The 13845-nt window shown below is 43.9% G+C and overlaps 1 protein-coding gene across 4 annotated transcripts in view; it reads left to right on the forward strand.

Moving 5' to 3' along the window:
• The window catches only part of MAPKAPK3 (MAPK activated protein kinase 3), a 45861-nt gene extending 33555 nt beyond the window's left edge, over positions 1–12306 (forward strand). For all 4 annotated transcript variants that reach the window (XM_056501382.1, XM_056501381.1, XM_056501383.1 and 1 more), the window contains 7 exons: positions 1376–1455; positions 2861–2984; positions 4399–4474; positions 4641–4765; positions 6597–6682; positions 9280–9360; positions 10642–12306. In XM_056501382.1, coding sequence (XP_056357357.1) covers positions 1376–1455; positions 2861–2984; positions 4399–4474; positions 4641–4765; positions 6597–6682; positions 9280–9360; positions 10642–10800 — 731 coding nt within the window. In that variant the 3' untranslated portion in view covers positions 10801–12306. The remainder of the gene's footprint in view (positions 1–1375; positions 1456–2860; positions 2985–4398; positions 4475–4640; positions 4766–6596; positions 6683–9279; positions 9361–10641) is intronic.
• Positions 12307–13845: the final 1539 nt, after the last annotated feature.

Raw genomic sequence — 13845 nt, forward strand, 5'->3', positions numbered from 1 at the left:
CTTGTTTCTGCTCAGAGTAAAATCATTAATGTTTGTAAGGTGATGGTGTTTGTAACTATTGCTCTGAAAAAATGCTCAGAAGCAGAAAAATGCACACCCAGTCTTGTAAGTGACTGTGACTTATTTTGCAGGCCTGGTGTAAAGGCCAGTCTGTTTTCTTCTCCTGTGTTTCCTAGCCTGGGATGAATCCTTTTTAGTTCTTTAAGAGACTTGTGCAGAGAAAATGAACATTTTTATAAACTTTATTAGTTCTCTAGAATATGAATTCCTGGGAGAAAACTGGTTCCATGAACATTAGCCACTGCACTCTACTAAAAACATTATTTTTCTACATTATATAGCATTGTATAACATCATAAATGCTTACTCACAAATCACCTGGTTAAGAAAGAACCACCTTCATTCTTTCCTGAGGTAAACGAGCCCTGTGCCACTGGATTCCCCAGGTTCACTGCCTGTTTATGTAGCCACAGCTTCCCATTAGGACCAGGAAGGAGGAGGTTGTGCAAGGTTTTCCCCAAAGAGTGGGAATGTTTCTGCATTCTGATTGTCCTTGTCTGAGATTGTTTGGTTTCAGTCTCAAGCCATGTGAAAAAGGATTCCAGGCTGCAGTACAAGTTCTGCCTGTGCAGAAGCCAGAGGATCAGGTTGAAGTTTCTATTGTTTCCCTGTCAATGGAGATGTGATATAGTGCTCACATGGGAATGTCATTCCTCCCTGCTCTGAAACCCCTCCCTGTGTAACTGAGCCCTTCCAGATTCCCAGAGCACTGCAGTTGCAAGGCAGCTCCACCACTAGAATTTCCCACTGGGGCTATGTTAAATTCTTGAAACTTATTATTTCAAAGGTGGCAGTTTGAGCTTTGCTGAATAGAACTGTTGATTTTTTTCCCTCCTGATGAAAAACTTCCAAAGACAATGAGGAATTAAGATGTGACCTATCCTAAGATTGCTGTATTGTTATGTTGCTCTATTTTTAGACAATCTGATAGATCATCCTCCTACCTCTGAACTAGAAGCTGAAAGTTAAATTTCTGTCTGGAACAACCAAGGACATGTCCTGGACAATTAGAGAGAAATTCTGGTTGGGGCTCCTTTCTTAACAGTTTCTGCTTGTGTACCTGCTCTGCTCTTGCTGCTATTTTGGTGAGCAAATGAAGGCACGAATTTCTGAGCTCCTGAGGAGCCTGAGCAGTTGGGGGCTTGGTGCCTGCAAACCCAAAACACAGCTGGTAGGGCTAATTTTAGGGTTTCTCTAGTCTTGATGCTTGCCCCGTGTTCCAGCAAGCTGTTTGTAAGCCATAAGCATTCCCAAGCATGTCCCTGAGTTCTAGTGGGAATGTTAATGTGACCTTTCTCTAAAATTGTATTTATAGAAGCCTCTGAAATAATGAGGGACATTGGGACAGCCATCCAGTTCCTGCACTCCATGAACATTGCACACAGGGACGTCAAGGTGAGGCCCCAAGGTGTGTGGGCTGGGGAACAGAGCTCATGGCAGGAAAAAACCTGGGCAGCAGTGGTTTTAACAGAGCTGGGGGTGCAGTCACATGGTCAAAGTGTCCCTGTTCCTCTGCCAGTGTGAGAAAGGATTTGCTCACTAGTTTGCAACTAGTCCAAGGTTGGAATATTCATGTGTGCTAATGCCTTCCAGTTGTGTACTGAATGCAGAAAAATCTCATGATAGTCAGATGCTTAGTTAAAGAGGGACTGCCCACTTGCAATCCATTAATTAGCAAGAAAATAGCACTGCTTCAAGTGAACCTGTAACTTATAGATGCCTCTGTGTACAATCTTTGCCTGTTATTAGTTGCTTTCAGCATCGTATTTGCATTAAAAAAAACCCAAACCCAAAAAAAGCCCCACAGATACCCCAAACAGCAAAACCCCCTTCAGAAAAAGGGGAAACTTCTGGGAGAAATGATATCAATTTTGTACATCTAACCCACTTCAATAAGTGTGTGACTATTTGAGAAAATAGGGAGAGCTCAGTTACTGCCAGTGTTCAATGAGGTAAAGTTTGAACCCCAATCTCTTTGTGGGGGTTTGGCAGAGTTTGTAGGGGTGTATTTTGTGTTCATGCTCTGAAGTGCACAGCAGAAGCAAAGCCAAGCTCGCTGCACCCCAGCATTTCCAGCACAGGGACACAGCAAGGGATGGCATCTGCTGGAGAGCAGGGCATGTAATGACAGACTGGGGCATCAGATCAATTCCACAGCTCTGAGCTGTGTGTGTGTTCAGCAGATGTTTGTGTGTTTAGCTGGAGGGAGAACTGACACATCGAGGTGTCACCAGGGGGTAAACTGGGAAATGAGCTGAACTAATTGCAGATAATGGAAATACCCTGTTATCCCTGTTCTTGGGCACAAGAGCTTGTATTTCCCTCTCTGCCACTTCTGCCTGCATGGAGTGTGCAGCAAGAGTGGAATTAACTCAGGTTTCAGGAGGCAGAGGAGGGGGGAGCAGCACAGGGACTGTGTCTGATGCAGTTAATTCTGGTGGAGCTGTGTCAGCTGCTCATGGGGGCTTTGGCTGAGGATTTCCCTTGTCCTGCCCCTTCGGGATCAGATCAATCATCACACAGATCAGCCCCAGGAACTTCAGGGAGCTGGGAGAGGTTCAAGAAGGCAGACTGGATGCCTGTTGGACAGGGTCTTTTGGTTTGCTCTCCCAGATACCTTTCTAAGAAGGATGTTGATGCTTAGCCTGAGAAAAAGTTCTGCATGTTGGGAACTTTCTGTGTGTTTGCTGGGGTTGTGATAGAAGTAAGAAAACCTAAATGCTGGTGGTGAGTTTAACCTGTCAGTTCATTAGAGACATCTCTTCATTGTCCTGTTTATCCTCTTTTGGTGTCCTTCCAGCCTGAGAACCTGCTTTACACATCTAAAGACAAAGATACCGTGCTCAAACTCACCGACTTCGGCTTTGCCAAAGAAACCACTGTAAATGCCCTGCAGACCCCCTGTTACACTCCTTATTATGTGGGTGAGTTATCCAAGGCACTTTTCTCCTGTGTTTCAGTCACCCCTTCCAGTGGGTGGGAAATCTTCCATTGTGGATGTAATGGGAAGTGTTAGCCTCCAGGATGTGAACTGGGATCCAATCCAAAATTGGTCTGGTTCCAGTACAGTTCAGTGCTCCTGCTTTCTGCCTTGGTGGCAGAGGAAACAGCCTTCACAGGAGATGCAAGGAGAGAGAGGGAATTCCTGCTGATAACATTTGAAGTAATCCTTATGTTTCCTCTGAATGATGCAATAAAATATTTGAGCTTCATGATATTTCTGTGCAAAACTTTACATAGCTTAAATTAATGTAATAAGAGAGAAGAATGTTGCCTCAGCTGTAAAACTTCTTTAAGCTGGCAAATTGAGGAATTAGTAATAAAGAACCAACATGACTTAATCACAGCAGAATTTTTCCTTCATTTTGTCCAAAGTTGAAGCACTGTGTAATGAATGCCACTGCAGACTGTCCTTTATGCACTCATTTTAGTCTTGAGTTAATAGTCATTCATCATATGGTTTGACTGGGGCAGTCCATGCTTGGAATTTCTTTGCTGGAAAAAAAGACTTAATTTGTTAAAAAAATTACTTCTCTGATTAAAGTTTGTGCAGTTTTCTGTGTTGAAAGAGACTTATTCCCTGGGAGCAGATAATCACATTAGCAATTCTCTTTTTCTGATGCCTTCTTCTGTATTTTTGTAAGCTGGGTTTAGTGATAAAATGTTAAGGAGTTTACACACGTATGTTTTTATGCCTTTATTTGTGTGTAAACAAGCTGACATTTCCCTTCTCAACACCTTTTTATAAACCAGCATGATTGCTCATATGTTTAAAGAATAATTTTCCTTACAAAATCAAGCTCCCTGCCAGTTTACCTGCCACGGGGGACAAAAGAAAATCCCCTCTAAATGTATCTCTGTCTAATTTTGTTACTTAGTGGAAAAAATATAATGCTCTGGAGGCCAAAGAAAAATACAGTGCCCTGTAGCTGCTGGAGCTAAACACACCACCCAGGTATCATTCAAAATTTTATCACAGCTCCAGTAGGGCCTTTCCATTCTGATTGCTGGAACATATGCTCCTGCCTCTTCCAGTGCAGTGTCTCCCTGTACACATTTAGCTGTAGCTCCTTCTGCTTTTTGGTAATCTTAGTACTCCCTTGAGCAGAGACACCAAGGTGAGGAGTAGGGCATTTTTCCAGCTCTGTTCCTCCTTTTAAAAGCTACTTTAAATGCCTTTAGGAACTTGTCAATCAAAAGTGCTACCCAGTTCCTGCAGTGAGTTGCATTTTCAGCTGTCTCTGATACCTGTTGTTGAAGTGTGCTGCTGCTTACAGGGTGATGGAGGTGAGAGAAATACCTGGTACTCTGTTAACTTGTGGCTTTAATCTTCCCCAGCCCCAGAAGTCCTTGGTCCTGAGAAGTATGACAAGTCGTGTGACATGTGGTCATTGGGTGTCATCACATACATTCTGTAAGTATTTGGGAAGGAGCTTGGTGAACAGAAAGAACACAACTTGTTAAATCTGCACACACAAATTACACTGGGATCGTGAATGTAGAATGTAAGCTTGAATGAAACTTTTTAAGAGGTGAAAGGGCTTTCCTAGTTGTGAAAATTCTTTTTTCCACTCTTTCAGCCTGTGTGGGTTCCCTCCATTCTACTCAAACACCGGTCAAGCCATTTCTCCAGGGATGAAGAGAAGAATTCGGATGGGGCAATATGGATTTCCCAATCCAGAGTGGGCTGAAGTATCAGAGGAAGGTAAAAATCTCCCCTGGTGCTGAGGAGTGTGAGCATGGTGGTGTGCAGTGCTGCAGTGCTTACAAAGACTTTCTAAAAATCTGTCTGAGCTTCTTTTTCCCTTTCTTCTACAATTTAAATCAATTTTTTGTAAGGTGCTACAGAGAATGACTGGGAACTCAGATACCAGCCAGCAAACTCAGTGCTCAGTAAATGACTACTGAAAACCTTCTATCAAAATCCAGCTAGTGCTAGTGAATGCTGATATTAAACCCTCTGGAAACAGAAGTCTCTAATCCTGAGGAAGGAGACAGCCAGGAAAGCTCCAATGCAAGCTGAGCTGGAAGAAAGGCAAACTGTCTTAAGAACTTATTCAGTCTTTGCTCTCCTTGGTGATCCAGCCAGCAAGGATGGCAAGTTTTCCTGATAGCTTTTTGGGATGTGGGAATTTGCCAGCCACCACTTAAATCAAGGTCAACAATTTATTTTGTGTAAGTCATTGATTAAAAGCTGCTGGGTTCAAATCAGTTTCCTGAAAGTGGGTATTTTTGATTCCTCTTATCCTGACAGTCTCATAAGCTGCAACTCTCACCTGCCTGTCATATGGAAGAGTCAGCAATGTCTGGGCTTATCTGTTTTTCTTACAAGCCCTTTCTATTGCTGTGATCCTGGTTTTGTCTGCTGTTTAGCAGTAACAAATGATCCTTGGACCCTGCTGTGCCCTGTGGCATCTTCACCCCTCCCTGGATCTCATGGCTGTGTGTGCAGCACAGCCTGCTGAACATTGCTGAGGGAGATGTTTTACTCATGGCTTTCTGGCTAAATATTTTCTCTGTTTTGGGTCTTGTTCATATTGCAGCAGTTAAAAACAGGCTAGAGGAGCTTGGTGAGAGAACATGCCCTTGGACTGTGTGTAGGGTTTCTGTTTGCTTGTGTGGATGGAGATAGGGGCCCTCTACCTTTGATCCTGTTAAGATCATCTCATCTCTGGGTGTTCCTCAGGCTGATGAGGCACCTTCAGCAGGTTGCTGCTTTTTTCCCTGCTTTGTCCTGTTGACCCTCTCTCAACAAACTAAACTTGCACCTCTGGCAACTTCTTATGAGCATTTAATCATCTTGCATGTGATGTTCCTTAAAGAGAACTCTTATTTAAAAGTTTTTATAGGTTCCCTAAGGAAATTTTGTGTAAGTCCTTCTAAATAACTGCCTTTGGATGCAGAATTTCCAGTCTGTCCACCCACATTAATGAAACTCTTGTCTAGACTCTCACCATATCTCAGTTATGATTGCTCTTGCTTTGGCAGATCCTGTGTTCACAGAAAGCCTGTTTGTGATCCAATTTCAAATGGATTTGAAATCCATTTTTTTTAAATCTTTTTAGTAGCCTCTCAGTTGTCAGAGTTTGTTGTCCCTTTTTTCCACAGCCTGTGCTAGTTGTTGTCTTCCATAATTTCTCAAAACTTCAGCTTATGTATTCACTCAGCCCATAATGCCCAGCTTGTTGCCAACTTTGAGGCAGCTTAGCAGCTTTCTGTTCCTGTGTTTCTTTTTTACCTCCAGGTGTTGCTCTCAAAGCAGTTGGTTTGGTGATGTAGAGAGCACAGCTGGAATCCCCAGTCCTTTTCCTTCCTTCTTGCCTCTTGTTTTGGATGTTTTCCTGTTTTGACCCTTTAAACACAGAAACCTGCCCCTCTGTACATGGCTTCTTAACATGGTCACAGCAACTGGGAGGTATTTTCAGTCTGCAAAATTGTGTTTCTTCATTCAGCAGGTCCTTGCTATAACCAGTTCCCAAGGTTATTTGGGGATGCAGTCCCAGACTACAGCATGCCCTGTTGGTTCTGTTTTTCAGCCAAACAGCTCATTCGCCATTTGCTGAAGACTGACCCAACAGAGAGGATGACAATCTCTCAGTTTATGAACCACCCTTGGATTAATGTGAGTCTTAGATCTCTTTTTACACCATAAATTGATTCTTACACACAGAACTTAGGTATAGCTCCACACAGCAAGAGAAGGCTGTTATTACTATTGATCCCTTAATTAACCTCCACAGAGGGTCACCTGCCATAAAACCACAGTTCTTGGTTTAGCAGAGGACACACAAGGGAAGACACTCACAGTGGTGTCCTTGGAAGCAGCAGCCAAAGATATCTCTGTATTCTGTGAGCAGGCAGTCTCTGTTGACTCTGCAGCATATGCATGTGTTACCCTCTTTAAAAATACAAAAATAAACTTTATGTGCTTACTTCATCAGTGCAGGATTTAAAGAGCTATTATTAGTGGTCTCAGGCACCATTGTGCATAGTTGTGTTAGGGTGAACATGCTCCTGTGCTCAGGGGGGATTCTCATCCAAATTCTCATTTGGAAATGCATGGGGGAGGAGCAAGGGTCTCATTGCCCTGTGAGAGATTGCCAGGTAGGGTGGTACACTGAGCTATTAATGGTCCCAGTTCAGGTTTCATCCTATGACTTGGTTGAATTTGTTTCTCCTTAAAGGAAATTTTATGGGGAAAAAAGAAAAAATTACTTTAATGATACAATATGGACTATTTCAAATAAGAGACACAAATCCCAGAAGTTACAAGACTGAGTTTCATGATACAATCTCTGCTCTGTAGATGTCCCTCAAAATAGTAGGTTACACTTCTCACATTCGTGTCTAAAAAAATACCAGTCTTGTTCTTGCTGCCCAAAAATTCATCAGCCAGAAACAGAATCACTTCTGCTGTAGAATTCCCCTTTTCCCACAGTGCTGGTGTGACTGTGCTGATCCTCAAAGGATGGGGCAGAAGCAGAGGTGTGGCTGATAATCCCCATTCCTACAATGCCTGCTGCAGGATCTGAAAGCCCTTGGAATCAAATGGAATCAAATCCTGATGAAGTAGAAAGGTGTTATCGTTCAGAGTTGAGAAAGCTGAGAAACTGAGGTTGTAAAGACTCTGTAGAACACACCCCAGACAATGTTTCTGAGTCTTTTCTAACCAAATAAAAATGTAATCACTGCTCAGAATAAATACCTCCAGCTTTGAGTGTCTGAAGCCCCAAGAAGATGTTTCAGAAGTCAGCAGGTGAGGAATTTCATGGAGTGAGTGCCTAATAGCTAAGGAACTGCCACCTGCAGAGACACTTGTTACTGGGAATATGCACAGAGCCAGTTAATGAGCAGGAGATCAGAGACAAGGTCTGCAGACTGCTGCACCTGCTCCAGTTGGAGCCCTGCTCCAGTTCCTTCCTGGGAGAAAGCTGCAGGTTGGTTCTCTTTTCTGCTGAACCTAGTGCTCCCAGGGGGCAGAGGGAGGGAGAGAGCAATACAGTGAATGTCTGTGTTCTCCCTTTCCTAAATCCCAAAGTGGAAACATGTCTGGGGAGCTGCACAAGCAGCGGAGGAGGGTGCTTGTGTCTCCTTTTTTTTTCTTTCCACTCGTTTTTTGATGAGATGGATGGCAGAAGTATTTTACTGTGAACTAGGCAAAAATTGTCAGTTTAGGTGGAACACAGACTCATTTAGTTCTTTGTGTATAAGATTCTTTTTAACAAGCAGCAGCTCACAGCAGAAAGAAGACAACCTTCCACAGGGACAGGGACACCACTGAAACCTGTCTGCTTGTTTTCCTTTTCTCTTATCCCAGCTGTTTTTGATAAAACTGTACCCTGGCCAGGCAGGATGCAAGAGTTGGGATTTCTGCTTCACTCCTGTGACTGCTGCTCTGAGCTCAGGGGAACCTCAGAACTGGTTCCAGTGTAGGGTTTGTTTTACTGGGATGTACAGGGATCTCCTCAGACTTTGTTGACATGCAGCTGTAGCATGCCACAGCAGCAAACAGCAAGTTTGGGTAGAAAGCATAAGGAAAATAGAGTATCAAAATGAAATTACAGTTTGGGTTATGGACTGGCAAGAATTGCCATGATTCTTGCTGAGTTTAGTCAGGGAACTGTGCTTCATGCTTTAGAAATTGTCCCTTATTCTAATGTAAAGTATCTCCTGATCTTTCATGGCAGGTGAGCAGGAATCTCAGTTTCATGTGCATGCACTGTCTTCTGAGCTGTGCCTTGCTCAGTAGAATTGTGTCATTTCCTCTTTGGGGCTCACTTAGTCTGATGAAGTGGTGATCTCAGTTAATGCATACGAGCAAGAAAATGTCTCCTACATCAAATCCTAGGAGATAAAGGTTAAATTAACCACTTTAAGACTTTGACTAATGAATAGTGAAATGACAGTGAAAAACTAAAACATGCATAAAAATTTATCCAACACTGTTTGGATAAATTGTTTGGACTGGAAGGGAGTAGAGTGCAAGAACCTCAGCACTGATTTCTCTCTCTTTTTGTCCTTTCAATGTTGTGTGGGGAATGTAGTCCTTTTCTCCTACACCCATGAATTCATTTGTGGGGTGATGGGCAGCAGGAATAATGGGTGCCATTGGAGGATGTTAGATCAAGTTTTATGCCTTTCATACACAGAGAAGAGCAAGAAATCACTTCCCAAATGTTGTTTTTCAGAACTTCTTTTGGTATTTGTCTTTGTTCTCAGAGATCAATGTCAGTGCCACCAACTCCTCTCCACACTGCACGGGTCCTGCAAGAGGATAAAGACCACTGGGATGAAGTTAAAGTGAGTCAATCCAGTCAGACTTCCTTAAGTCAAGTGTGATAGGAGATGAAATGTGCTGCCTTCTCTGGGGATGTGCATTTCCTTGGATACTGTGGCTATTTTGAATACAATCATGACAAACAAGGGAGGCATAAACAGTCTTGGTTAGAACAGTAGTGTATATGATAACTGTTTAAAAAAAGAAGGAATGCTATTTGCATTTCATCTGGCAGCCTTACAGCTGCACCAGATACCAACAAAGATGGCATTTCTGATAAAAAGCATTAATGATGCTCCTGCTGAGCCACTGCATGTACCCAGGGAGGAGCAGGACAGTGCTGGGGCAGTTTGAACTTCATTACAGTGAAGAATGTGATGACAATGTAGGGGGCAGGTGGGAGGACTGAGCTGTATTGTGGTTTTCAGAAGCAGTGCTTTCGAATTGTGGAACATTGAATAACCTTAGTCTTGTCTTGTTATGGCATGTGGTGCAGGGAAGAGGAGAGAAAAACAAATTGTCTTTTCCTTAATGTAAGCAGGTGCCTCACCTACTGTGTATACCAATGACTGCTGAATGTTTCCTGCAAAGTGAAACTGTAGGGCACACTGAAATTCCTCTTTCCTGCTGGCCTTTAACAGGTTGGCACGCTTTCACAATTAATTCTGAATTTTCTGTGCTTCCAACTCCTAGAATGTTGACAATTGCAACATTCCTGTAGTGTATTTTATGGATTACTGATTTTATTTAAATCACTGGTGTGTAGTCTCAGCTGTTGAGCTATGTCATGGTAAAATTTTCTAGGACCTAGGCAACATTTACCTTCTGAGTCAGAGATCAAGCAGATATTTTCACTTAGCTGCCTGATTTTCCATGTTTCTGAGAATTTCTTATGCTTGTGCTTTTGTATAGGTCCCAGAGGTATTCCCCTGAGCTACCAACATACCCATGATATTGAATTGTTTTCCTTTACTGAACCAAATGCTTAGACATTCATTCACTTAAACAGATTTTTCTTTATAACCTTATTAAAAAGTTTAAAATATTCCTGTGCTTAAGCATTAATTCAGACTAAGAAGATGTGTGTTTGAAGCACATACTTTAAAGATCTTTGAGTGGGGGTGCAGAGCCTGGCAGGGAGAAGTGCTGGGCACAGGGACATGCTGGAATTTGGGCCAGCAGAGCGTGGTCCTGTGTGCTCACGTGTGAAAGAGAGCTCCTTGTGTCCCTCCTCTCCAGGCTGGAGCGTGGGGTGGTGTGAGCTCTGCCTCAGGGCCTTCACCACACTGCTGTCTTGCTTTCAGGAGGAGATGACCAGTGCTCTGGCTACCATGAGGGTGGACTATGACCAGGTGAAAATCAAAGACTTGAAGACGTCCAACAACCGCCTGCTGAACAAGCGCCGCAAGAAGCTGAAGCAGGCAGGAGCCTCCTCTGCAGCCCTGGGCTGCAACAACCAGTGAGGCCAGAAGGACCTGTGGGTGGAGGGGACAAGTCAAACAGAGCAATTCAAATTCAGATAATCAGTCCACACCACAAAGGCAGTGAGACCGTGGAGGTGATACCCTGCAAAGGGGGAGCAGTGTGATAAGGTTTTGATAACTTGGATCAGGGCTTTGCTTTTGAGGACTAATGGATCTGACAGGATTCTGTTGTGTATTGCAAGGGAAGGTACAGTAATGCCAGAAATGTTACAGGTTTTTGGTTTGGCTTTAACTGTGTTGGACAGGAGGAGAGAACAGGAGGCAGTCTCAGCATACTAATGCACTGAAGCTTTAACAGCCATCTACAAGAATAACTTCTGCTGCTGTTTTAAACTGGAAAATAGAAAAGTGCCAAGTGTTCTGCTAAGAGTGTTTTAGTAGTTTAGTAGAATTGGTAATAATCTATATTTCCAAACTTACCTCCTATAGTTACAGAATATCACCTAACCTGTAAACAATTATTCTTGTTACAGGAAAAAGCATCCATACATTTCCTTTTCCATAAAGTCTTCCTGTAGTCTCATGTGAAGATCTGAGTTTATTGTGGATTCCCATTTGATAACATGTAAATTTTCTGAGCTGTAGCCACTATGTTGTATCTTTGCCACTGTCAGGCCCCTCTCTTGTAATGTTCTCAATTTAACTGCTACTTTATCTGAAGAGTTTCAGAAAGGATTTAAATAGTTGAATGTATCCTGAAGAGAATATTGCTGTTCCCTTGGATCCACAACCTCCAGGGCTTGCAGCTGGACATGCAAAGGATTGCTTTAGAAGAGAGACTTCTGAAATTCAGGAAGAAGTGGCAAGTGCATGTTCTCTGAATGGATCCTGGTGTCTGCCAGCATTCCTTATCTCCAGATCCTGTGCCTAAGATGTGCTCATCACAGCAAATTGTGGGTTGTTGGGGTTGGTTTGTTTCCTGGGGTCAGGAGGGGAAGGATTCTACTTTATTTACAGGGATTTGGTGGTGTTCCAGCATCCAAAGATTTTCACCACTTAAGGAAGATTACTTTTAAGTGCATCCACCCTTTTTTTTTTTTCCTATTTTAATTCTTCTTATTTCATGGGAACCTAGCCTTGGTTTTCTGGTATGTTTTGTTTTGTGATCAAAATATTTTCTCTCACTGTATTTGGGGTTTGGCTTTATTTTTAGTTTAGGTGAAGCAAATATTTATGAAAGTGTTATCAGAGTCTGGGATGAAAATGATGTGCTTCCAGTGATGCAGGAAAATACAACTTTGAGGTAGGCACACAGTACTGGTGTGTTAATAGGCTTGGAAGGATGTAAAAAGACAAAAAGGAAAACAGGGCTCCAGAGTGGATGTGAATTGTCAGGTGAGGGTGACACACAGCAAAGCTCAGCTTGGACCTCATCTGGGGAGCCCAGTTCCCATCTTCAGAGCAGTGAATGAAACCTCAATTCTCCTTCGTGAACTGGTCCTAGGGTTTTGTAACATGATTTATTAAAATCAGTTTTTAACATTCCTTCCTCCTGTCATCCCTGCTTTTGTTGGGTTGTTGCAGAGTTTGCATTGCTTTGCAAGATACATCTGTGTTGAAGGTGACAGTGAAGGGGAGAAGGAAAGTGTTCCATCATGTCCACATTCAAAGGCTGCCCACCTTGGAACATTTTATAAAATCACAAGGTTTTGGTTTCAAATATCAGTCTCTGTAAAGTTGTATTTTTAAATTATTTCCTGTTTCAGGTGTCTGTGATTATAGCACGTCCTGTATGTTTTTGTTTTGCCATATCACTCTAATGGGTTATGCAAATATTCACTACCTGCAAATGAATACTGCCAATGAAGAGTTGTGATGTGTTCTGGGTGCAACAGCTGGAGCTGGAGCCAGCTCCAAGTTTCTGTCCCTTTATCTGAAGTTTTGAGGGAGGTATGTGTGTTATTGCTGCCTTTCCATCTCTGTGCCCCATCAGGGTGAGGGATGGTCCCAGGCAGGCAGTGTACAGTGCTGTCCTGGCTGCCACTGAAACTGGTGCAAACCAGCTTTTTTCCTCTGCCTTGGCCAAGGTTTGGGCAGGAGCTCTCAGTTCCCACCTGGTGCCTCCTGGCTTGTCAGTTCAGTGTGCAGCTCAAAGATGTGTCTGTTGATGGGAAGTTTTCTGTAAAAACCTGGAAAACACACCTGGGCCTGATTCCTTCCTGTGGGGTTCCAGTATTTAGTGCAGATGGGAAGCTGGAACTGAGGCACCTGGCACAGCACCTTCAGCTTTCTGTCCCTGAGTGGCAGGACAATCCCAGCCCATTAAACCCAGACTAACAGTTCTTGCCTTCTGCACTGCAGCAACAGCACCAGGAATGCTGTAAAGCCCTGCAGGAGCCAGAGGAGGGCTCAGAATGGCAGACATGTAAGTGTTGCACAGTGTTGGACAGAAGGATTTGTGCTCATTGTCCAGAGAGAAGGAGGAGACTCCTTGGGAGCTGGGAAACAGCTGCCCTGTGATGCTTGGAACCTCAAACTGCTGCCTTCTGCAGCCCAGAGCAGCTCTGTGTCACCTGGAGCTGGGAGGGGCTGCCAGGGATGTTTGGGGTGCAGGCATTCCCCAGCAGGGCCAGAGTGCTCCATGGGGATGTGGGATGTACAGAGCATCCGATGGGCTCTGATCTGTGCAGCCCTGCCACAGCACCAGCACCTGCTCCACCAGCTCAGCTCCCCTGTTCTGAACCTGCATCAGCTCCCCAAATCTGAACCTGCCACCAGCTCCCCAAACCTGAACCTTTCATCAGCTCCCCAGTTCTGAACCTGCCATCAGCTCCCCAAACACAACCTGCCACCAGCTCCCCAAATCTGTACCTGCCACCAGCTCCCCAAATCTGAACCTGCCACCAGCTCCCCAAACCCTGCAGCCCAGGCCCTGCTCTGGCTCTGTGGCTCTGCAGAAGGTGTTGTCCCTCTGGCTGCCAGCAAAGCTCTGGGGAGGACCCTCCTCCTCCTCCTCCCTGCATTCACAGGTTGTAAAGAGCTCTGGTGAGCTGCTGGTGGTGTTTGGGTCTTGCCTCTTCCCCC

This window comes from Oenanthe melanoleuca, chromosome 12 (genome assembly GCF_029582105.1).
Source record: "Oenanthe melanoleuca isolate GR-GAL-2019-014 chromosome 12, OMel1.0, whole genome shotgun sequence".
NCBI lineage: Eukaryota > Metazoa > Chordata > Aves > Passeriformes > Muscicapidae > Oenanthe > Oenanthe melanoleuca.